General features: G+C 37.9%; 1 protein-coding gene across 1 annotated transcript; it reads left to right on the forward strand.

The window, feature by feature from the left end:
• Positions 1 to 298: 298 nt before the first annotated feature.
• On the forward strand, positions 299 to 25,724 carry obst-B (obstructor-B). The gene is made up of 6 exons (XM_083134965.1): positions 299 to 389; positions 3,712 to 3,858; positions 18,578 to 18,814; positions 21,343 to 21,543; positions 23,452 to 23,644; positions 24,747 to 25,724. Exons 2-6 carry the CDS (start codon positions 3,816 to 3,818, stop codon positions 24,883 to 24,885), a joined length of 813 nt encoding a protein of 270 aa, XP_082991091.1. The 5' UTR covers positions 299 to 389; positions 3,712 to 3,815; the 3' UTR covers positions 24,886 to 25,724.
• Positions 25,725 to 27,276: the final 1,552 nt, after the last annotated feature.

The raw sequence follows: 27,276 nt of genomic DNA on the forward strand, positions 1-27,276 counted from the left end.
CTTAGAAACCCACTTGGTGTAAAATTCTGACAGTTGGATACACTTATAGTAATTCTTATGGTAGGCGAGATGGGTAGAGAAAAAAGCAAAAGAAAAATCTCGGAGTTGTTAGGAAAGCAAATAAGGGAATGGGGAAATTCGTGCGGAGGAAAAAACAGCGTGGGTGTTGGCTGGATAAGAGCGCAGTTGACCTAAATGGGACGTTGCTCGTGCGTCTGCAGGATTTCTTATACTAGAGTTCTTACGGCAAAGCTTCTGAATAACACTGCGTGCTCTTCATGCTTTCTGGATTTTCTGTTTCGCTAAAATTCAGAACGGGACTCTAAGATTTGAAGGTCAAGTTTGAGTAGCTTTGACGAGCTTCGTCGTTGCGGGTGTTACTGAGATAAGTGAGTATGTAAGCTTATTGTTAAAGTCAACATTTCTGAACAATTACTTGTAATTTTATGTCAGTAAAGTAAAATTGAATTATAAAGGCAGTGGCGTTTGAACTAGGGAGTGCAGGGGTGCATTGCACCGCCTTAAATTTTGGAGTCCTAGGTGCTTAAATCCAAATCGTGCCTCTTGTACGTGAGGAGACCAAAAAATGTTTCTACCCTCACCATGATGTAGATGTGCTTGCTACAGCTCTGAAATTTTACAATTTTACAATGCAAGACTTTTCAGTCATGATTTTCAAGTCATTTCCTAAGTGAAGAACTGGTTTGCCGCCAATTATGCAGACTTCCACGAAGATGGTATAAAAGGACTGTTCAATAGATGTGAGAAATGCGTGGCAGTAGGAGGTGGATACGTGAAGAAAGCAGAGTCGTTGGACAAAAATTCAGCTCCTTAGCACAGTCATATCACAGTCAGAGTAAGAACTTCTTGGCCTTCCCTCGTATCCCCCACAAATAATTTGACAAACACAAGAGGCTACCGTTGAAATACTCACTCTAGAAAAACAAACTTTCATTTATCTCCGTTCTATTACTACCCAGAAGAAACCAAGCTACCATAAACGCACGTACTTACATTGTGGTACTGGATCTTAATTGATACTTGCTCTTGAAATGTTTTTAGAAGCAGTGAGGAATGGTTGAGTGCAAGGGGATAAAAAATGCTAAAGTTACATTTCTAAATTTTTAATTTTAAATTCTGATTTTTGTAATAGTAAGTTCAAAGGTTTTACAACATTATTTAAAAAGTGAAGTGATCCGAGGAGCATACATCTGCTGTTCAGATACGCAATGACTCATGAAATACAATAATCCTATAATCGTTCTCTCTCACACACACACGCATACACACATTTGTGTTTTGATTTGATTATTATTATTTAGTGCCGCTCTTCTGTCTAATCGCGACGGTGGGAATGAGTGATGATGAAATTGACGAAGAGACACTCACAAAGAACACTCATGCCTAAGCCTGGACTCGAACCCGGGATCCCTGGCGTCATAGCGAGCTGTGATAATCACTCCGCCAAGCACGTTGGTAGGTGTATGTGTGTGTGTAAGGTGAAATTTCTACCCTCAAAAAACAGAAGCGTTCCCGCGCCATTAATGAAGTTTCCTTTACGATTTCTTAGTTATCAAGGGGTCCCGGGTTCGACACCCAGTGGAGGCACATAGTGCTTCGGATTCCCCTTTCAGTTGGTTTAAACATGTCAGTGTTCGATTCCCCATTCATAAAACGGTAGGTCCACGGCTTATTAACATCTCTGCATGACGCTTTGGATCAAGCACTACTACAGGGTAATTTCATCGTTCAGATAAATCTAAGTTTATTCTCACTTTACAGGTTAATCGGACGGAACATGCTAAAATGGAAAAATAACAAGAAAGACATGCCTTCACAAACGGAACCAACATCCCTTGACTTAAACGCGATACCGTTAACCATCACTCCATCAAGCAATACGGATATTACGATGAAATTGTCGGTACGGACACGGTACGTGACAGACTGACTTTAAGGATGTCGTAAGTTCAAACCCCGTGCCCAGTCATCTTGTGTCGCTTTTTTCTGACAGTCCAGGCGTGTTTCCGAGGCGATGCCTTCATTCAAACCGCACTCTGTTTTCTTGTCCCTTCTTTGTATCCTTCGTTCTGTCGTATTCTCGTCGCGGATAATCATACGGTACAAATAGACTATGTTAAGTATGTCAGCCAACGAACCGGCAACAAGGACAGGAGGCAACGGGTCTTGAGTAAATAATTTGCTTCTTTATACACCCCCTTCTCCCCGATTCTCTCCGTTAACCTTTCCGAACAATGCTCCCTTATGAATGTTACCTATAGTAATGTTCAACTTACTGAACACTATCATCGAAATTCCACAAAAGTGTTCCCTTCCCCGATTTCTCTGTGTTTTTCTCGCTCTTGCCCTGTCTATGCTTCTCTTTTTCTCCCATTCTGTTGCCATTGTTCATTTTCTCTATTTCTCTTCGTATCTATATATCTCTTTCCCCTCCCTTTCTCTTCTCCCCCTCTGTATCTTCCCCTCTTTCTCTAACTCCCTAATGTTGTCTGTTTCAGTCTTTTACTAGTTCCATATTTTGCTTTCTCTCTTTATTGACCTCTCTATGTCTCTCTCTTCAACTTTAACTCTCGGTCTTCAAGTCTCTCTTTCTCTCCACCTCTCTAGAGCAGTGTCTTAGTCTTCTCTTTCTCTCTGCACGGACAAAAATGAAATGGTTTAGTTCAAGAATTATGATGAGGTCCTAACTTATGCCTCCAATATACAAGAAACGTTATTAACCCAAAAAGAATGCCATCATAATATTCCAGTGAATTAGTCACAAGCGTTAAAGAATGTGGATGTTGTGTTTGCACGTATGCAGCCACTCTATTGGCCACATATGAAGAATTAGGCACCATTTCAGTGTTACATTGCCATACAGGCCACGAATTAATTGTGGGTGCACGAGTAAAACAATGTATGTGTTCCAAAATATAGACTATATACATATAAAGTTTACGAAGCGAATCAACATGTTCATCTTACTACAAATCAATGTGCCCCTAGGGATACTCCTACACCCGGTTGAGAATGACTGCTGTGGAGTGGCAGTTTCCTCCCAAAATAGTTGGTACCTTATATCAAAGAGGCATTAATATTTGGAAATTAAAATCTTTTACCAAAGATATACTATTTCAAAATGTAACGCATCCTCCATTCAGAAAATATTTTCGTCCTCTGCTTCACCATTCACTTGTTGCTGGCCTCAATACTGCAACCAAGATTACCATCAACTTTGCAGAGGTGTAGTTCAAACATTGCCAAACTTATGATGTACCAATAATTTTTTGTCATGTTGTTACTGTCTTTTTAAATTACCTAATGTTATTGGAACGTCTAATGGGATTATTTTTACAATGTTCCTGTGTTTAATAAGAATTACAGCCCTAAAACTGCTTTGTTTCTTTCCAAGAAACTTGTAGGTTAGGTTTCGTTTCACAATGGTTTTTACCTGATAAGAAATGCTAAACAAGTGCAAGAAATCCGAACAATGAATAGCTTATGAGAAACGTGATTATGTTTTCAAATGGGAAGGGAAACGCAATAAAAACCGGGGGTCATCGAGCTCACACAGCACCGGGATGAGATTTCTGAATCTGTTATGAGGGCGTTCGTTGGTTGGTTCGTTAGAAATGCTTAACAAAGACGGTTAACCTTCAGTCCAAGTATTGGAAAGTTACAATTCGAATGTTTGACGTTTCATTCCAGCAGACGGTGCTCAACTTGCTGTAAAAGTAGCCGTAGAGAGAGAGAGCTTGCACGCCGCAACCAAGGTCGAACTTGACTGAGAGAGAGAGAGAAGGTTCCTTGCCATGGAGACGATAAGATGGCTGCAACTGTGCGTTTTCGCAACTGGTAAGTACCGTTTTCACGAATTATGTGATGTTTTCGTGTGTTTTCCGAATGCGAACGGTCGTGTTAAAGCGGATTAATGGAACGTCGCGGACCATAAGAGTGCGTAACTTCTTTTATTCCCCCACGAGAAATCAGGTTCGTGAAAACCTGTTGGAGTATGAAGCCATTCCGAGAAGAATACGAAATTGCTTCTCGGTCCGTTAGATGCTGATGAACCAAAAAGATCCTTTTGCAGGTTACTGTTATTTATGACAGTGATCTAGTTACTGGAATAAGGAAGCATTTTTGTCTTTGTGACATGTTATGTTGTTGCTCAGCGTAAAAATAATTAAGCATGCCTGCAATCTACTTCCATGCCATCATAGGGATTACTGCAATTTCTGAAACAGACCAGATCACTGTTAAGGAAGAAATAGTTTGTGCCTTTTTAACCCGTTCGTTCAGATGAGATTAAATATAAATTGATTCTTATTGATGGAAACATACGAAGCTAGTTTAGTTGGAAGATCTATCCTTAGATCATTCGAAATATTTACTAAACATTGCGGTTTTTATACAGTGTTCCAGTTTCTGAATAGTACCTGTGTTTTTCTAAGGTAATTTGGTTTCGAAAAACTGTTACTAATCTCATGCCAGACTTACTATTTTATCTTCCTTATTGTGCGTCTCTTTTCTGCCTCTTTTGGCTAATCGCGACGATGTAAATGAATAATAATTAAATGAATTGATGAATGAACACTCACACTCACGTACAGTCAACGGAAAAGATAATTGTGGGCAAAATGTTCATCGCTATTTTTCATTAATTTTTATTCTACGCATTGTGTTTCTTTAAGGAACAGAATTCTGTTGGTTCGAAGCAAATGTTGTCCTCTACTGCTTATGGACGTTCTAATTTCAATTCCTTATCATCACACTGTGGTAAACAGACTCGATGCATATGGTAATGGACAATTTACCTATTGTTTCTTTTGCCGTTGGGTGTACCAGACATGACGTACGGTGAGGAGAGTCGACCACTCAATGCGCTCGACCAGCGAGACAGTTCATATTAGTCCCACAGAATTCTTTCTAATAGTAACTATACATAAATATAAATGCTACGTTAATATTTTCGCATTTACCGAAAACCAAAACAAGTGTTTGTGAAGTCAAACAATGCAGTAAGAAGTAGTAAATATTAACCTCAGTAGAAACGAAAGTATTGCGGACGAAAATATTTTTCTCGACATAAGAAAACATTTCAAGCACGTAGGTATGATGTATTTTCTTATGCACCGAGTACGAAGGCGGGTCTTGGATGGGTGGGACATTGTTACAGTTCTTGCATTTGCTTCCGGGGTGTTTCCTGTGTCTGAAGGGAACGGCTAGTAGCGGAAGTGAAATCGTGAAAGGAATTTCCTTTTCTTTCATCAGGAGAAACGGGGAATGAACGTGTTCTAATTCAAACCACTAATAAACGGGTAACGGGATTTTTCTGAGATACTGTATTCTACGAGTTGATAATGGGATAATGGAAAGCGATATAATGATAATGTAATAATGTTAATAATTGTAATCTAGAAGTTGACGCATAAAGTTGGTTGGTTATGGAGAAATTAGAAGCTGTTTCCAGATCAAGCTGTAAGATATAGAAAGTGCATACTATACATATGCAGTGCAAATATGTTTAATATATCATATATCAACATTAGATTTGAAAACAAAGAACTATTATGTTAATATTCTTTTGAGTGTTCCTTTTCAGAACAGACACATATCTAAGAGTTTCTTAGTTGAATCAAAATAATACTATAAGTCTGTTTCGCTAGATAGACTACTTCTATCTTTGCACATAGTAACCGACGTACTATACAGAGGATCATACATTGTTTCAAGATTGTTTTTATTTTTAATATCCAAGCAAAAAAATGCTGAAGTTACAGTATTATTTGCATTTTCATTTGTCAAAATTGTTTGGTATTTTCATAGAGAGAAGAACTTCGTTCCCAAACTGGCTAGAAACTATTATTTTAAAAGTGTATTTAGGATCATGTAGTCAAGGTACTATCAAAGTTGCTAATGACATTCTATATCTCAAACGTACATATAGCAAGCTAACGTCGACCATTTTCCAAGGGTCAGTTTGATAAGAGATTCTATTGTATTCTATTTTGGACTAGACACATTATACAGAATGTTGCCGCACTACCTGGACAAACTTTCGTTTGCTCCCTGAGACCTTGTTCAGAACCCATGAGAAACGGCAGGTTTCTCCTGTGTTTATGCAACCACACATCATCATCAAGGGTTGCCACTATTTGTTCCGTCAGATTTGATTTGATTTGATTGTTGTTATTTAGCGTCTCTTTCTGCCACTATTGGCTAATCACGAAGGTGAGGATGACTGATTATATGATGAGATTAAATTGATGAAGGGACAATAACAAAGAACACCCATGATCAGGTCGGTATTCAAACCCGGGGCTACTGGCCTCTTAGCGCCACGGAGGATAACAGGGACGCTCTCATGTCAAAATCATGCATGCCTCACCATCTATCCATGTGCTACGTATCCCACTGTGTTTAAAGTGTCCAGAACTCTTCACATCCCAAAAGGCGGTCTTTATTGAATAAACAATTTAGTTAATTTTCCAATTGACAAAAATTCATGTAGGACTTAGGATAATTGTCTCCTATTGTAAATGTTAATCGATATTTCTTATTGCTTTTTGAATTTTTGTTTTAAGTCCACTTTATGCCCAGATAGGCTAATCGAGACTGAACCTACAGTTTGAACTGGGATCCTAACCATTATGTGCCTCTACCGGATATGAAACCCAGGACCTCTTAATTACAAAGCGACGGCGTTACCACTACTCCATCGTGGAGGCCCTCATATTTGCTTAAATTATATATTATGCTCAATCTATACTACGTCTACGTTAATATGTAGACCTTAAACATTTATTATTAAACTCTCTTAAGGTCGCACTAGTCAGAGGCTTTGGGGACATTTGTGTTTTGGAAAAAATTTTGTTATGGAAATGTTCTATTGTTTACACAGCTGGTACACATGACCTATTTTTGAGCTTCCTCCCCATTATCTCAAAGATTTCATGATTATTGGACAAGATATTTCGTGAAGGACATTTTACGACTTTTCCATGAAAATATTTTCCTTGGCTTCCATCAGTTTTCAGTTTGCCCTGTACCCATTTTATTTCATAATAAACAAATAATCTACGGTCAGTATTTGCTCCATTCTATTGTTTTTGACTTTGCGATCGGCACTTGTTTTCTTGAAAATCTGATTCTGGGTGGCAAATATTTGTCGAAAATGTTCTATTTCTAAACGATCGGGTGTTTTCTGTTCGTTTCACTAGCTCCGCCTGCGGCGAGGGGGGATGACATGTTAGAAGCAATATTTTCGGCCTTAATACGAGATTTGGATGGATTCCTGTGAAAAACAAAACATGTTGTCTATCGAGTAAATAACTTTCAAGTGTATCGAGTATAACTTTCAAATTTGTTCATTCTCACCTTTTTAATATCTGCAACGACCTCTTCACGGAATGTTCCGGGTTCGAGTCCCAGCTTGACATGTACGTTCCTCAGTTACCCTCTTCATCATTCATTCTCGTAGTCGCGATTATCCCAAAGAAGCATAAAAGCAACGTAAAATAGGAAAAATGCAACTACAAACAGCTTTTAGTCATCGGCACTCGACATGTAATCTGACATCTACTTTATGTTCGACGCTTAGTACATTTATTCAGTTTGGTCTTCATATTTAATAACCTTGCTCCAATAGAAAAAAAAAACCTTCGTGTGACCTTCAAGAAGGTCAACTGGTTCAAGCCTACATTACTTTCCTCCTCTCTTCTTGCCCCAGCAGTTCAATAACACAGAAACACGTCAGCAACAGAAATTTGAATTGTCCTCTGCCAGTGCAAGGTTAGAGGAAAGGCCAGTCTGCTTCTACCACATTCCAAGGGGCCAGAATTTCTGAACGAAATCTTGTTAGTTGAACGCATTACTGTCCTTACTAGAAAATGCTGCGAGTACCAATAAATACAGCAATGAAGTTATTTGTGTTGTGTAATTGATTGAATTAAAATTGTTGTGTACGTCGGCATATATGGCAATGTTGCACATTTCAATGTATACGGGGAAATACCTCCTTGCCTAATATTCTTACTTAAAAGTTTAAAAGAAGCCCATTGAGAGAAGTTTAAAGTGCTACGTTACAAAGGAACCTGCACAAGACAAGCACAAAACATTAAAAAGTAAGAATAAACAAAACAACTTCTTCACAGTCAGTGGAAGAGGCCAGCTCTTCGTAAAAAGCTAAATACATTTATTAAAACACTGGCGTCATCTCCCAACAGTGACAAACAGTTGGGAAGATAAAAAGTCTGCCTTGGGAGAGCAAAGTGGGCTTTTCAAGAATAATATGCCGAACACTTAAAACGACATCACAGGCATGGCACATTGGACGGTCTAGACCTTGCAGTAAGTGTCCAATACGCAGATGTTTGAGTTTTAAATCTATTTTACGCACAAGAAGGCTAATTGGGACTGGACCTACAGTTTAAAGTGGGATCCGAGCCACTTGTGCCTCCACCGTGTATCGAATCCGGGAGCCCTTGAATACGTTACCAATACTCCATCGGGCAGGCTCAATTCTCAGTAATATCGCACATATACAGAGCATTCCCTGACATTCGCTACGAGACTCGGCGGAAAGCGGCCCGGCGTCAGAGCTTGTCTTTCCCGGCGAACAGGGTTCGCGACACTCGATAGAGTCGGCTATTAAAATTACAGTTTTCATATTGTGTACTAACTTTGACTACAGAAGGTGTTGAAAATGATGTCCCTCTGCTTCAACACATTCCTCGCATCTCCGAAGGAAATTGGCATTTACACGTGCAAGTTCGTCTACTGTAATTCTCCCGATTTCTCGTACAATACTCTCTTTTAACTCACGGATGATGTGCAGATTGTCTTTGCATACTTTATTTTTTAGATTTCCCCATAAATAAAAATCGCAGGCTGACAAATCGGGGGACCTAGAGGGTTTATGAAACACCCGTTTCTTGTGAGAGGCGGCGGATAGATTTCCGAGGAGACTGTTCTAATCTTTGTCCTATCTCATCGAGTTTTTCCTAAGTACGTGGGTTTTTCTTTCCACTTTTATTCAGAACTGATCCTGTTACTCTAAACTTTTTACGAGGTTTAATATGGTGGTCCTATGTGGAACGGGAACACCAGGAAATTTCGTTGCAAAACGTCGTCGCACTTCTCCACAATTACTCTTTCCGAAGTAACGCTCGACAAGATGAATCCTTTGTTGTAAATGACATACTTTTTGTAGAATGCCTAAAAATAGGACAAGACTACAGGTTAGAAAGCTGATTTTATTGTAACCCATTATTACATTATTTATATATGCTCAACGAACAACTAGTAATAATCGTTTGAAATGCAAGATGCAATTTTTTCAAGTACGGAAATAGTACGCCTAAAATGACATAGTAAGTGATGGTAAAATAACATACTGTGTAATTTTGATTGAATTGTTGTTTAAGTCCACTTTATGCACAGAAAGGCTAATCGGGACTGGACCTACAGTTTAAAGTGGGATCTGAACCACTATGTGCCTCCACCGGGTATCGAACCCGGCACCCCTTGATTTCAAGGCGATGACGCTAAGTATAAGATAAATGTTTCCTCATTTTCTCTATTAGGGTAAAATGACATACTGTAATTTTAGACTGATCAGTAATGTGTCTTTTCACCCGACAACATGAAAAAAGTTATGAAGTGTTTTTCTCAGATGCCAATAGAACATTCCACGCAACAGTAAATTATCATTTAAGGCATTGAACACTATGCACAGCAATTCCTATTATTAATCCGATAGTGTACAGTTTAAGATGTGCAAATACATTTCCCGTTACTTGCAAGAGAAAACTTCACCACCTACATTTTCTCAAAATCACTTGCCAACAACAGCACACAGGATCCAATTTTTTTACATTGTGCATCGGAAAGATTGAATTGCCTTCGCCTGTAAACCTCTACATCCGAGAAACACGCACTATACCAATTTACCCGAGTATGTCATTTTAGGCCAGTCAATTTGTTCATTTGAAAAGCTTGGAATAAAATTCTGAACTGATAAGAATATTTTAATGAAATGCTAAGTATTTTTCAGTTCTTTCGCGATAAAATTATTGTGCATTAAAACGTTAAACAGTGAACAATATCGTACTTCTTATGGATTTTTATGACAAAATAAATTAATGTAGCCTTGTACGTCCATCTATGAAGCAAAAAAATAAGCTCGATATCTTAGCCGAGCTTTACAGAGTATAACAGTTGGGCTGAAAAGTTCGTAGGCTGACTCATAGATGGCGTTACTAGAATTAAATCCATGTGATTTTTACTTAGTACTAACCTTCAAAAGATACGTGTATAAATTTCACAGCTGCCGGGTTTGTGAGTGAAGCAGCTTTTGTTATTGTGAAAAAATGGATAAAAAAGAATTTCGTGTGTTAATAAAGCATTGCTTTTTGGCGAAAAAAATACTGTTGAAGCCAATGCTTGGCTTGATAAACATTATTCGGACTCTGCACCAGGAAAATCAACCGTTGAGAAGTGGTTTGCTAAATTTAAACGAGGCGAAATGAGCATCGAAAACGATGCACGCAGTGGACGCCCCAAAGAGGCTGTTACCGACGAAAACATAAAAAAAGTCCACAAAATAATTTTAAATGATCGTAAAGTGAAGTTGATCGAGATAGCTGAGACTTTAAAAATATCAAAGGAACGTGTTGGACATATTGTGCATGAATATTTGAAAGCTGTGTGCAAAATGGGTGCCGCGCGTGCTCACAATCGATCAAAAGCAACAATGTTTTGATGATTCGGAGCAATGTTTAGCGATATTCAACCGTAATAAAATTGCTTCCTCATCCACCATCCAGATCTGGCCCCCAGTGACTTTTTCCTGTTTGCAGACCTTAAAAGAATGCTCGCTGGAAAGAAATTTAGCACTGATGAAGAGGTAATCGCCGAAACTGAGGCCTATTTTGAGGCTAAAGAGAAATCGTACTATAAAAATGGCATCAAAAAATTGTATGACCGCTATAATCGTTGTATCGCCCTCGAAGGTAACTATATTGAATAATAAAATCGAATTTTGTCAAAAAAATATTTTTTACTATGTTAGCCTACGAACTTTTCAGCCCAACTGTTATTTATAATTGATTGTTAATTTCAGGAGGACTGATGGCGGGAATGAACGCCTGAAATTAACAGATCATGAATTATCATATTTTTTCCTGTTTCGGCTATTTTGCGTCGCATCAGGGGTGCCCACGGGAGGGGTGGGATTATGGTGCAGGTTGTGCCATCGAGATTTGGGGGGGGGGAGATTTTTTACCTTCAAATAATATAAATTTCAACATTTATATATTTTTCCAAAATATATGTAAAAATTGTACACCTTAAATGCACCATATTTAATCCATTATTAGATGAAGAAAAGAAAGTGTTCAAGGGTATTATCGAATGGGTGGGGGGAAGATATATCCAACTCTTACATATTAGGCCCTGGGGGTTGGGGGGTTCTGAATTAAACATTGGGGGGACAGTATCCAATTATTGGTCTTAGATTATGGCGGGTATTTTAGTTAGAGGGGATTGAGCATTAAATTGAGGTAGGGTATCCAATTCTTGTGTATTACTATTGTCTTATACTGTTGCGAAAATTCTGGTGTGGAGACTGTAAATTAATTTTTTGGAGGAGGCAATATTAACTCTTCAATATCAAAAGTAAGTCTAAAATTGGCATGGAAATTTTTGTCGGAGGAATGAGTATTAAATTTAAAGGGGGAGATAGGAAACCCTTGATAAAGTGTTAAATCTTAGATTGTCAAGGGATTTCTGTAGTGGAGAGAGAGTTCGAACATTACATTTTGGAGACTGTATTTAGTGACATGGTATCCACACGTTTTCGACCCCGAACGTGCCAAAAGAGAAGCTGAAAAAGACTAAATATTTCGAGATCCTAAGAAAGTATTGACTCCGCATTAAATTAATATTCTTGAAAGCCTGCAAAGAAATGGATGTAAAGAGTTTCTTGCCTGCTTCGCTGGCAATAGTGTGATGCGTGAATGCGTGTTTGGCGCATTACTGAAGTGAATGTGAAGTTTTATACTATAACTGCATTACAAGACATAAGCGACATTCTCGATGTTAATTAATAACATCACTTCTTAAGATATAATGCATTGGTTAGTACACTGCTTAGTTCAAAGCAGGTGCATCATTTGGAACAAAAATATATCGAATCCACATTTCTAACTTCATGTCACAGGAAAATTTTAATTTAACAAGTTACATTTGCACTGAAGATAAAATCCACTTAATTATTGTTATGAGTTACTAAAATATATGTACCCAAGAAAACTTGGCCGGGGAGGGGGGATGAGTTATTTGAAAGAAAAACCGTGTTATGTTATTTTGCTGAGCTTAAGAATTTCTAGCTAGGTTTCTGTAATGTCTAGCGAAACAGAATCGGTCATGAGGCTGGAGCATGTTATTTGGTTTGCCAAGGTTGAATTTTCTATCTTTATCTTAACTTGTGGAACGATTTCTGTTAAATAATCAAATTGTGAGTTTTATAAACCCACTCACAAACACTATTTATATGCATATTTACATAATTTAATTTACTATATTTAACCAATCAATGTGCTAGCTTTAAGTTTTTTCGAAAACCGAACAATAAAAAATCATGGACAGTTTAACATGGTATTTCATTCAAAAAGCATAATTTATTATGTAGCTATTCAACAAAAAATATTTTGGGGGGATTATGATGAACGATTTTAGGAGCTGTCTTGAGTGATGGGCACCCCTGTTTATGGAGCAGGGGCACATCAAGTGTGTTTAGTAAAGCTGAGAGAAAAGTTACTTTCGGTAGACACGCTGTCGTAATTAAATACTCTGTGGGGATTACGATGTGGTTTGAGGGCACGAATGATATGATTTTTGGGGTGGAGGGAGACATATGATATGATTTGCGGGGACGCATGACATGATTTTTGGGGGATGGCGCCATTGGCTTTGGGGGGGGGGGATGGGTACCCCTTCGTCGCTTTTCTACCTCTTGGGTCAACGATGAGAATAGATAATGAAATGGATGATGGAACGAACACAACGATGCACCCATCCATGCCTTAAACCTGAGCACTCTGGCTTCGCATCTTCAATTGACGAAGGGTAGTGTTACTTTGTGAAAGTGCGGCCCCCCACTCCCTGGTTTATTTCCGGCCCTCTGGATTACTTCCTTGTAAAATCCTTTCCAATCTCTCCTTCCACCTCACCCTGGGTGCCAAGAGAGCAGATTATAATAACGCCGGAATTACGAAAGGGGGGTTTCACATAACATTTATATTTTTTAGTCCCTGGTTCGTTACACATGTACAGAAAGTGAATAAATATTTGGTTTATAATGGACATTACTGTAATTCTTGGGAATTAATTCAGCAAATCATAACATTTGTAGTAGGATTATATAGGTTTATAATATGTTGCTATTATTTACATTTTTACAAAGTGTTTCCATATGTGCATTTACATAATCAACCAATTTCCTTAATTCAAGCAAAGGCGTAACTATGGCCTAACCATTGGTACTTTCATTAACACAGAGTTAGCCTCACTATCTCTGTGGCCTACCCTCGACTTACTTGATGTTCCGACCAGTCTTGTGTTTCCTTACGCAGCATCCTCATTCAGCCCGCAAGGCATGATGATGCGATTCGGCAATATCTTACAGATGCAACTCTTTTGCTAATTGGGAAACTTGGGGATTTCAAACAGGAGTTGGCTTTAACAAATGCTACATTTATTTTCCATCATTAGTTTAGCCACCATAAGTGGACTAAACTTTCGAAGTAGGTTCCTTAGCCAAAATGGTACATTAATTTCAGTCATGAGTCTAGCCACCAGTGGACCAGACTTTCGAAGAAGGTTCTTTGGCCAAATATTACATTTTGTTATCAATCTTCAGTCTAGCCACCCTGAGTGGACAAGACTCGAGGAAAGGTTCCTCGTTGTTTCGACGGCGTTAAAAAACTGTTTTTTCTAAAGCCCAAATGGCCTTTTTTTATAGTCGGGGTAAACGTCCGTGAACGTGGACTCCGTAGCACTGGAAAATTCCACGGCAACGGTCTTTTGAAAGACAGCTAGTTCCCCCAACCGGGAAGCTAAAAAACAGGGGAATCTAATATCCAGTAAAAATCACAATTCATTAAGCACATACACTTACATGCAATAATAACATAAAAGTACACTCATGGAAACATATTACTTAACTCTATACCTTGTAGCTGGCCAGCAATTAATTAATACAAAATACCAAAACCAGTAATGGTCAATCCGATAATCACTAGGGGTCTACCGACCGGGCAATCCTTGAATTACGGGAATCTTACCTGACATTCTGGCCTGCATTTGTGGGTCTTCAGACGTGTAAAATGACCATATTTAATTCAAAGCATAGTTTCACACTTTTGTTTTAGCAGTCGCCTTAGAACTTCATTGAAGTCTTATGTTATTCCTTTTATACGAAGTTGACAATAAAGGAAAATTAATAATTTACTTGGATGTTTTAAGGATAATCTGATAATTCTAAATGTGAAGGGGCAACTTTAAAAGTGGCAATCTGTATTAACACTTACATTAATTGACTATTTAATTTTGATTGTAGATAACTCACGTGAGGTAATTGCTTCAACGTCAAAAGGGGTGAAAAGTCGTCGATTGTCATATACTCTTAATTTCATTCATTTAATGACATTTATGAAACGACTTATTGTTAGTTTTTTAAGTTTTTTCACAATTAGTAATTCGCATATGTTTAATGTAAAATGCTAATACAAAATAATTTTATTGTAACAATTGCGCTTATTTTACACCTTGAATTTTTTTTAACATTCACCTTGAAGACCTGTAATTATAAGTGAATTTTATCTGTGTCATACAGTTGCCACACTACAATATGAAGTAGGATTTTCTTAGAAGTTCCGGTGCCTAGTAAATTAATCTTTTCACCTCTTCATTAAGGCGAGGCACCGAAGTCATAGGGTTCGCTTGTTTGTTTGAGTTTTTGTTTTAAGTACAGAAAGGCTAATCGAGACTTGACCTACAGTTTAAAGTGGAGTCTGAAACACACCGGGTGTGTAACCCAGGACCCTTTGTTTACAATTCAACGATGTTACCACTACGCCATCGAAGAGACCACAAAGTCACAGGGGAAACAGTATCGGCAGATCACGAAGTCCTAGTTAGAATCTGGAAGCAGTGAGTGATAAAATAAGTGGAAGACATCTCTTGAAGCTACTATCCGGAGAACTTGAAGTAGATGAGTTTTGTTTTTAAGTTCACTTTATGCACATAAAGTCTAATCGGGACTGGACCTACAGTTTAAAGTTGCATGGTTCCGTGATTACAAGGAAATCGTGTTAACCACTACGTTATCCATGAAAACCCTTCTAGATATTCCACAAAAGATGAAGCAGCAAAGATATGTTTCCCAACAGAGCACACCAACCAATGCCTTCACCAATGCCAGTGTACCGCGATAACACCTCGCACCCATCAAGAAAGAAAGCAAACTTTAGAAATATAATTTTCTGTATTGTCAATGCTTTATTTAACTAAAGCAGAGAGCATGGTTTCTTGGCAATATGAGAAAGACTATCCTATTAAAATGTTAGATCTAAAGCTACGTATTCAATTCTAAAGGTAGAATGAACCTCAAAGCATTTCGTGATAAAGAACCAGATCTAGCTTCGAAAGAGCCAAGTTGGCAGCAGTGGCTCCATGAAACAATTTTAAGTGTGGACTGAATTTACAAATGCCGAATGAAATCCACACTAAGAGTTCCCGATCCGCAAAACAAGACCAATCAAAACAAGCTACGTTTGTTATGAAAAACACGTAATGCGGCATTGCTTGTAATGTGGTCCAATGTAACCATGTATGTTTTGTGCAAGGGCAGGTTCTCAATACAAGCTTGTAAACGTTGGTCATCAATGTAGAAATTAGCCGAATCTTCTACTTTGATTCTCTTCTTATTGGACCAGTATCGTTTGCACAACAACTCGTCATACTTCTGTACAGATTCAACAAACTGTCGCTTCAGGAAAGAGGTCTGGTTGAAATTGCAGAACCTGATATCGAGACAAGGAATTAGAGGAAAAACAGATTCTGAAATCAAGTTCATGGTCATAAAAGCTCACGGTAATTGTTCAACGGTAGAATGCTACAGTTGTAAAGGAAATATGGAGCAAGTTAATGTGTTTGACAATGAAGTCTGGTTTTGCCATGGAGACCTTCTGAGAGGAGCACTATACTTATGCTTTAGTAATATAATTTTCCCTCCTCACTTCGCGGAATTATTTTTATTGAGATATCACATCCTAACTCACTAAGGTCACGCGCTTGATCCAGTTCTCTGCAAAAATCAAGTCTAAATGAACTTATTTTCTTTTCCGTAATTATTCTAACATAAACAAGGAAGCAAACTTGGATCTCTGTCCTTGATAAGTTCAATGTCAATAGGTTAATACACAACTGGTGTACACTTCTATATTCTACCAGTCTTTTCAGATATCTGGCGCTCATTTTTAGGAAAGTCTTAGCCAAAATGGGGGAAGTGTTATAAACTCCATCACTTCCCTTGAAAACGCCACTGATCATCTCGAAACGAAAACAAAATGCTCAAGAAAACCACGCATTGAAAGCTCCACCTATATTGTTTTATTCATGGTTTTTCGCAAACGGAAACTGTGTGTAAGGAATGGCCTACTTTGAAAGCACTAAAATGTCAACATCTCGTATTATACCTCGCGCTGCACTTTTCTTGCAGGTTGAAGAGGCTCTGGCGCCTGTACCTACAGCCAAGATCATTATCTATGAGAGTTGTGTTGTGTCTTTCATATGAGTTTGTTTGGTTTGGTTTGAGTTGGTGTTTTAAGTCCACTTTATGCACAGTAAGGCTAATCGGGACTGGACCTACAATTTAAAGTGGGATCCGAACTACTATGTGCCTCCACCGGGTCATATGACTTTGTGATTGTCCCTTCATCCATCTAATCATCGTTCATCCCCATCGTTGCAATTAGCCAAAAGTAACAGAAAAACGACATAAAATAATCCAATTCAAATTCTAATTAAATTCAAACAGAAACACCTGAAAAACTATTCGAAAAGTTAAAATTCGGGAGGGAAATATGTACACATATATAAAACAAGGAGAGAAGCAAAACTTGAGCTTGGTAAAGCACTCATTAGTGTTTTCCCAAACTTCCTTTCCTTATTCAGGTGCAAGAATGTGGAATGAACTCCCCTTCCAAAACGACCCTCACGAATCGTAACAAATTTAAAACGAAGTTAAAATTTTACTGTTGGACGAGCAATCTATATGTGTTGAAGCACAAGCTACCATCTCAGTCCTGACTTGATATTACTAACTAATGTTGTGTTTTCTTCTTTATTATTGTCCCCCTTGACATTACTTTATCCTTATTCATGAATATTTTTTGTTCTTAATAGTTTTAAAAAATTGTATCAGTGTCTTTGTTGTCATTTGTTTGGTATTTTTGTGGCTTTTTTCTCCTGTGTCTCTCTTTACATGTATGATATAGTCTGTTCAATGTGGTAAAACAGTCACGGGCTGTACCACACCCTTCAATAAAGGTGAACGTAAACTACTTTGAATTATAATGTACATTTTACTGTTAAACTACATTTCATGTATTTTCCTACGAAGAAAAAACAAAACTTTATCAAGTTTAGGACACATACCGAAAAATTGGATGTTAAAAAAGGAAGATTCATTATCTACTACCATTTAGCAAAATAATTGAAGTACACTGTTGGTCAAAAGCCCTTAAAAATGTAAATATTGTCGAAAAAACTGGATTCTAAATTCTATATTTCCAGAAAGAAACCAGTAACCCTTCCTGAGCTGCAGGAAGTCATAATTCGTATTTGGTACCACAGGCCATCAGTTAACAATCTTCAGAAGTGCTCCGAGTCTTGAGTTATTTTAGGTACACTTTATGCACGGTAAGGCTAATCGGGACTGGACCTACTATTTAAAGTGGATTCTGAACCACTATGTGTCTCCACCGGATATCGAACCCGGGACCCCTCGATCACAGGGTGACGATGCTACCAATCAGTGCCTTCACTGAGTGCTTATGTCACCAGGGCGAGACAAGGTTCAACTAAATATTAGTTTCACCTGATGTATCCAGCCTGCCTTCCATTTCAAATGATAAATGTGCGTAGGTTTGCGAGTATTATAGAACTTTCAGCCATAACTATCTTGTTTACAAATAATGTCGTATCAAGTTTGAACATTTTGCACTATTTTGAGAGCACACGTGCCAGTTTTCCTTGAACTAGAAGTATTAATAAATTTATAATCAATAGTTTTTGCTGTTATTGCTAATGCTAGACTGGTATTATTCTAACACGCAATTGAAAAGCATTAGAAGTATGATGGACCAGTGTATTGTACGCAATTTTTTCCCTCTAATTGAGCACAAGCTCTCCTAACCTTGACATTTTACTGAAATTCTCCATCAGAGGAATCAGAAGTATTTCCGAAGACCTTTAAGGCACGTAAATAATCATGACCTTTCTCTTATAGTGTTGATTTCTGGCTGCCTGTCCGCTAAGAAGAAGGAGGAAGAGTTCACCGATGAGTGTCCAGAGCCCAACGGCTTCTTCGCCGACGCCTACCAGTGCGACAAGTATTACGAGTGCCGGGAGGGGGAGATCATCGAGAAGCTCTGCCCAGACGGGATGGTCTTCAACGACTTCAGCCCCGTCCACGAGAAGTGCGACCTCCCCTTCAACATAGACTGCTCCGAGAGACCAGAACGACGTAAGTGGAATCGGAAGGAAAATAATGGTCCATACCGTTTACATGAAGAGCTTGAATCTGTTTTAGTTTGAAGTTTTTAAAAACGATCTCTTTACTAGAAAGCAAATAACACTAATATTTTAAATTCTTAGAAGTTTACTTAAGAGTTTTTGAAAATTGAAGTGTCTGAAGTTTTGTTATATGTCTACTACCGTGCGTCCATTTCGATCTTCAGCCGAGAGATCGGGAGAAGCGTGGCGGGCGGCGCTGACGGAGATGCCGACATTTGCGGCCTGTAATGCCCGCTCCCTTTCACAAGTCTCTGGAAGAACAATGGATTTTCTGAAGGACCTAGGGTTTCAGTGAATTGACCACCATCCTTACTCACAAGACCTTGTGCCCTCTGACTATTATCTCTTCCCTAGACTGAAACAAGTTCTGAAAGGACAGAAATTTAGAAGTGATAATGAGGTTATAGCAGCTGCCGAACAGATTTTTGCAAACCAGGATTTTTTTTTCTTTGGAGGGGTTAGAGAAGTAGGAGCAACAAAGTGCCAAGTGTGTAGACCTTCACCTTCGAGGAGAATATGTTGAATAGCCTGAAACTTTCGTGCCTGTAGCTGAAGTCCTTCTGGGTCGGGCCGAGAACTTATCAGCCCCCCCCTCCCCCCTCGTAACGTGAACCTTGCGGCTGGCATTCCAATCGTCTCACTGACACAACACACACACACACACACACTGCAATAACACAAACAAGTAACGGAAAGTGACCAAGAATAACACTCTTGCGCACAGTACGAAATTTACACGCTCTTGATTTACATCTGCTCGCCACTACATTCACAGCTCTGTCTTCATCTAGTCGCGAAGGAACAAAAAACTCGAGCTCGGAGATTACGGATTGCAAGGAAGCTCACGAAAACCATTGACTTTTAACGGTTTCGTCTACAGCGTAATCTTGATACAGTGTTGCACTTTCGAAACCTCCAAACGATCCCCATCGACACAAAACTCTTTCAAGAATATAAACTTAAGCAGGACGTTACTGGTCAAAACTATGATTAAAATGTTTTATTATCTGTGGCTCTTAACATCGTTTCTAAAGCGCATTTTTTTGAGTATATAAAGGCAGAACTTGGATGAATTACAGATGATGAATTATAACACAGGTTAGTGCTCGTTTTGCAATATTTCTATAAATGTCTGCATATGTCCATAAAAATAAGCGGGCATTACAGGCCTCAAATGTCGGCATCTCCGTCAGCGCCGCCCGCCACGCTTCTTCCGATCTCTCTGCTGAAGATCGAAATGAACGCACTGTATATGCACAGTTAATCTAATCGGGACTGGACCTACAGCTTTAAGTGGGATTCCAACCCACTCCGCCAGCGGACCTCTTGATTACAATACGCCATTGAGAAGAAACGAGTTTTTGATTGATTGATTTGGTTTATTTTACTTCGCCTTTCTACCACTTTTGGCTAATCGCGAAGATGAGGATGAGTGCTGATATGATGAAATTTATGAAGGGACACTCGGAAAGAACACCAATGTTCAGGTGGGGATTCAAACCCGAGGTCCCTGGAATCGTAGCGCATTGTGAAACAGTTTTTGAAAATTAAATCGTAAGAAAGCTACTTACTTAAAATAAATAAATCAACAGGCAAGTGAGTGGAGAAGGTTACATAATATTGAATGCATAATCTATAGTAATCCCCTCATACAATTAGAATAATTAAATCAAGAAGACTTAAGTGGTCAGCCCATATAACAGGCATGAGAGAGAATATAAAAGTTCACAGGACCCTTGTTGGTAAACCTGATGGTAAGAGATCTTTGGGAAGGCCAAGACGAAGATTTAATGACAATATTAAGATGGATCTGAAGGATGAAGAGTGAACTGATCTTTTCCAAAAAGAAAATAATGGAAAACATAGCTTGCCATATCAATACACATTTGGCTTTAGGATGTCAGAGACTTAGTTAGTGTACACCGAATCAGAATTCCTCACAGCCAAAGACAGCGCTTGAATTGGAAATTGTTAGATGGGATGTTGCTCATGCGTTGGGGATAGCTGGGCAGATGTCTTTATGACTTAATGTTCTGTCAATGAAATAGCTGGAGATTATCTACTTAAATTTTCCTCCCTGCGGGTATGCAATCTACTCTCATCCCTCCCCCTCCACTGCAAATTCGAAAGAATTGAACCAATTGCGATTAAGAAGTGAGGGGAGGATTATGAAGGTGCCAGTTTTCGCTTGAACAAACGGACGAGAAGCAGGATGGTTGACTGCGAGATTTCAAACTGCGTCCTTCCGAATACAATGCTGTAGATTACATTTGTTGTTGTCGAGACATATGTAATTTAAAACTAGCTGTGTAATTTAATGCGTAATTTAACCCCCCTCCCCTACACATACTGGATTTAAAAAGAAAATATCACACTGTAAGCAATTTTCTGAAATTGCTAGTTTTGCCTTTAACCCTCTCTCATCCCTAATTATCTTGAATTTAAATAGTATCCCTAATTTTGTCTTCTAACTTTCAGAGCGTCCTCAGCCATCCCTTCATTGCCCTCGCCAGAACGGCTACTTTGCCCATGAGGACGCCACAGTGTGCGACAAATTCTACTACTGCGTGGATGGAAAATTCAACATGATCACGTGTCCCGATGGTTTGGTCTATAACGAGAACACCGGAATTTGCACCTGGCCAGATGAAGCCAAGAAGAAGGGCTGTTCCTCAAAAGGTAAGTAGCTCTTTATTCTCAGTGTCCTGAAATACTGCACAAAAAACATGCTATTCATATTTTCCATAATTTTTTGAATGTTTACAGATATTGTTGAGTAAATAAGTAATAATAATAATAATAATGCATTTTGATCAACTGAGACAAAGCTTACTATTCTTTAAAGAGCTCTTAAAACAATCAAAAATCAAATACAGTAAGTGAGTAAGTAGGAAAACAACTCAATAAGAAATATTGCATTATTAGATAGAACTGCAGATTCATAGATGCGAATATGCAGTGCTTTTTTCCGACCGGAACGCACCAGAACACAGATAGACATCGTCCACAAACATGACAAACTGTAGAGACACACACAAAGATGCTAACCATATATTCTTTCAATGCCCAGAATATCAATAGGTCTTCAATATCGGATGGCTTGTTACAAACAGGTGGATAGCTTCCAGTTACAAACTGTGTATGGTAGAGCTTTGAACATCTAGTATTTCGCTTTAAACATGCAAGAACTGACACAAACATTGAGAAGAACGACTGATATGCATCTGAAGGTCTACAGCTGCAAACTTCATTTTACATTTAAGGTTGATGGTTGCTGAGCTTTTTTTTTTTTAAAAAAAAAATACTAGACAGAAATACTGACTTGTACACAGCTCACCAAGAAATCCTAAACCTAGTTGAAGTTTTTAAGCAAAGAAAAACCATTCCAGGGCCTGCTTACAAACAGGCTCTCCAAACTATCAAAAATCATCTGTTCATCTGTATAGGAGATAAAAAGCAGCAGACACATCTATATCTGCAGTGGAGATTTACGAAAATCTCAAAAATTCTCAATTACTTAGAGACTTCTCTTTCATGATGGCCTGGACATTGCTAACGGTTTGAGAATTTCAGATCAAAAGAAGTGGTCCCCAAAGACAAGAAGAACCTTCTATTTGGAGAAGATTTCCTGCCTAAGACAGAGATGATTCGAGCATTCAGAGAGTATTTGAAGATACCAGAAGAGATGCCCGAAAATCTCTTCAAGTTGAAAAACAATATAATTCAGTGAATGTGAAAGAACTGTGAATGAACTTGACTGTGACACCAGAGAGAACTGATATATTAATGAACGTAATTAAGAATGTGTTGTTGGCAAGGATTGTAGGACCACCTATAACATGCTTCGATCCTTCAGTCCAGTCATAGTTGCTACAAGGACTGCACTAGCTGTGATACTAAAAATAAAGCACTAGATAGGAAGAAAAAGCATCAAAAGTATGAATTTTTTTACGAAGACCAATTTTGAACACATACGTATGTTGTTAATTAGTAAGTAGTAAGCTATAATTTTTAACAAGATTTAATACTTCGTATTTTTATAAATAAGTAGAAAATTATTTAAAGAATGGTCTGAAAAAAAATAGAGTTTCAGTACTTTTATTGCAGAAAAGAGGCCTGCTAATACTTATCATATTTGCGTGGAGTCATAGAATATACTTGATAAAAATTCATGGTATTTTTCAATAGGAATTCACCTCCCAAGAGTAACAACATATATTAAAAATTATCACGAATACGTGAGTCAAATTGTAAGCGAGTGTAATCTTTGACTGTATTGAAAAGCTATAAGGATTAATAAAAAAATGGATTTGCTTATTTAGATTGTGGTGTTAGGGCAACACCTGCCTTTTCTTTTATTAAATCATGTGCACATAAGTATAAAACGTAGGCCTACATGGATATATTAAATATGATCTGCATAAATATTACAAACTTTCTATCTCTCGTTCTCTCTCTCACATACACATACACACACACACACACACACACACACACACACACACACATACACATGGATTAAATTATATTAATGATGATGAATTAAGTAAAGTTATTTGAAAATTAAAATTGCTTGTTTCGTTGCAGACGTCTTCAAGTTTGACTGCCCAAAATTGAACTCAACAAATTTGCAACACCCAAGATACGCCGACCCAGATGACTGCCAATTCTTCTACGTCTGCATCAACGGGGATATCCCTAGGCGGAACGGATGCACTCTGGGACAAGTCTTCAACGACGCCACTAAAGCCTGCGATTCCCCTAAGAACGTTCCCGAATGGTAAGTCGTGTTACTCACTTTCATCCCCATTATGGTGATTGGAGTCCGACAGCCTACCTTCCTCCCTTCCACATCAAACGAACGAACGGATGAACAAGTGTGGGTATTTTCATTTGCAGAGCACCACAATCAACACTTGAGTTTCTGTTGAAATGAGTTCCTATCTGGGTTCTCCTATGTACGTACATAAATTAAATTTCACCCAATTGACAATCCAAATCATAAACCAATCCTACTCACTTGCTGTTACTTTACAAGATTCTTGTGGTAAGATTTCCATAGGGTGGCCACTGCAAAGGTACCGAACACAATATGAAACGGACTTCAAAGGAACTGGGAGCCATGATATAAGTTGGAATTCATACTCACAATATGGACAGGTAGATAGATAGCTTACGTTATGGTGCTGCAGTTGATCCACATACCGCTAACACCTTCATCAAAAAGTTATCTCAATAGCCTCTTAAAATTTGCAAGTATTTTGTGATGCCAGAAGTGGAAGTGTGTTGTTAAGACAAAAATGATTAAGAAATTCCCCAATTTTTTATACTTGAGCCTTTTGTTATAGTGTTGTAATTTACAATGCATTTCCATGTCTAGAGCAAATTGTTCCATTTATAGGCCTCGTGTGTCAAGAAACAATCTGAAATGGTAGTCGCAAAAATTTGATTGAATAACATGAGGTAAAATAGTAAAAATTTTGTAAACAAAAAACAACAAAGAAAAATATGGCTAATATAATCTGAATTTAATTAAGATAATCCTTCACTTTTGAGTGCCCGCATGTCTTGAAAACTTTCCCCCCAAGTTTGGCAATTTTAGGTCATTATTTTCGCGTGCTACGAGACCAACTACCCCAGGGAGGAATCCAAAATAAAGCATGCTTTGTAATTGGCCATTTCATCTGTCAGTCGTTCTCATTGTCGCGATTAAAGTAGGCAGAGAGGCGACACAAGATAATTAGAATACAGTAAAATACAATACAAAGACATGTAAATAAAAATCGTCAACTAAAATTATGATCGCATTCTGTGTTTCACCTAATATATATATATATAAAATATCTTGTTAAAAATATGTTTATATTTTCTCTACTTTTCAGCAAAGAATGGTACAAAGGCGTCTTAGATGATGAGGAAATTGATCGCCTGAACATTAAAGCCAATGCTGCTCTTGCAAGCCAGTCAAACAGAAGGAAAGGACCCAGCAGACAAAGCAACAGGCCGACCACCAGAAACTAATAACACTAAAAGAAGAATATTTGGAAAATAAAAAAAATACATGACATGAAAGGATATTGGAAAACATGGCTCACGGATGCAATATTTGCGAAGCAAAGTGGAACTATTGCAGCAGTTCACTCGATCATTCATTATATGAAATGACAAGACAATTTTTATTAGTTCGTTTTGTATGTTGTGATAGGCGAAGAAATGGAGAATAACAGTAACAACTATCTATTGCATTTTGTGGAAGGCTACTTTATTAATATAAGCCTGATAATGTGAATCTTATATAATATTTGTTTGAAAATTTCTAGCATTGGATTGGAACTTTAAAATGGTTGATAGGAATATCAGCATTGATTAAACGTTAAAAATCAATTTATAGTTAGTTTTGGTTGTGGCATGTGTGTGTTACTTTTGTGTGTGTGTGTGTGTGTGTGTGTCTGTGTGTTAACGCCTAATCGAATATCCTTTCGTTTAAGTTTGGAGAAATACAAGTTCCTATTTGAATACTCTGTTATAGTAAAGTAAGACGGAAATGTTAGGAGTATATAATAATTGTGCTTGCAGTTATTGTTACATTAAGCATGCTAATACAATTGTTTATTTGAAACTTAGACAATATCAAACAGCAATGAAACAAAGATAGCAGTATATTTTCTCGATATGTTCAGCTTCTGTGTTGTTTGTTTCATTAACAATACTAATTGTCATATTATACAATCTGTGAATTCGTTATTTCAGCTGGTATAAATTTATTTTCGACTTTCATTTTATTTGAAAAAATATGAAAATATAAAAATTGTACAATTCTGTTCATAAAAATTGTGTCGTAAATACATTCTAAAAAGGTTAATGGAAGTACTTGTGCTGTTTCAAATAATTTTATACATAACCATGGAATGAAGGTCCATTCATTCACGAGGTAGCATGTTACAAAGTTTAACTATGACATATAGAGCGGAGGTGTCTAGAGTAGATACTATCTGCCTATAAACATAAAATAGGTATTCTATTCATAGTATATGGACACGAACACAATTCCAAGGGATCGACACACTAATGTAATAAGCAATAATCTAACCTACGCTTTATCTATCCGTTAAAACTTTTAAAATGGTACACCCAACGGCAAAAGAAATAGTGGCGAATTGTCCATCACCATTTTCACTCAGTCTGTTTTCAACAACGTGATGATAATGAATTGAAATAAAAACGTCAATAAGCAGAAAACAACATATGCTTCGAATCAACAGAGTTCCATGCCTTAAAACAACATATAATGTAGAATAAAAGAGAATTAAAATAGCGATGGGCAATTTGCGTACTGTTATCTTTGCCGCTGGCAGTACTTGTGCCCGACATTGTGTTTCTTTTACCAATATTTTCGTCACACTGAAAATTGATTTCAGATGTAAAGTGTTTGTCGTAGATTTAAACAATACTGATTTTATTAAGAATTACAATATGTGCTACAGAGAACAACAGATTTGGTTGTACAAAGAGCTAAATGTCCTTATTGTATTACAAAGTAACGGCAACGATAATTTATTACTTTGGAAGCAAACTAACGGTAACAGTAACGCTTTATCTTTGGAAGCAAAGCAATGGTAACTAATGCGTTATATATTTTAGTGAACTCACCTAGCTCTGGGTTCATGCGCATTTGCACAGTGGTTCGGATCCCCTTTAAACTGTGCTACCAGTCCCGATTAACCTATCTGAGCACAAAAGAAACTTAAAACAAATTTTGAGAAATAAACTATTGACTGGTTCAATGTGATGTGATTAGTTGATGTGATTAATCTCTCCCTATCTTTGACACAGTTTCTATACAAACACATAAATAAATAAAACGATGGTTGAATATAGGACAGACTACTAAAAGAAACAAGAGATAACCCTTTCCCTTGCTGTCATACTCCTACATCCTAGAAAATTCTTCGAAAGCCAGCTCGGAGTCGATTGAGTGGATCTTCTCACGATATCGAGTCCAAAGTGTATCATCGTAACAACTTCAATTGGAATTTCTATTACGTCATTTCTGCCTCTTTAAAGTAATCACGACCATGTGGATGAATGCGATGAAACTGACGAAGATACACTCACAGAGGAACACACACGGCCATGTCAGGATTCGAACCAGGAACCTCCTGTGGCGTGATCATGAGCCCCATATTTAACGCTGTCATACATCTAGGCGACATCATCTCTTTCTAATCATCATTCAACCCTATCGTCCTCATTAACCTAAAGAAGTTTAAAATCAACGTGAAATAAAAGAAACCGAAATTACATGGCACTTGACTGGCTATACTCAGCGAACTTGTCTTGCGGCCACTCCATAATTTCACGCAACAATATTCACTACATGGACTGATCAAACTTCTTCAATCAGTGACCTTT

Source organism: Lepisma saccharinum, chromosome 14, assembly GCF_977018435.1.
Source record: "Lepisma saccharinum chromosome 14, izLepSacc3.1, whole genome shotgun sequence".
Lineage (NCBI taxonomy): Eukaryota > Metazoa > Arthropoda > Insecta > Zygentoma > Lepismatidae > Lepisma > Lepisma saccharinum.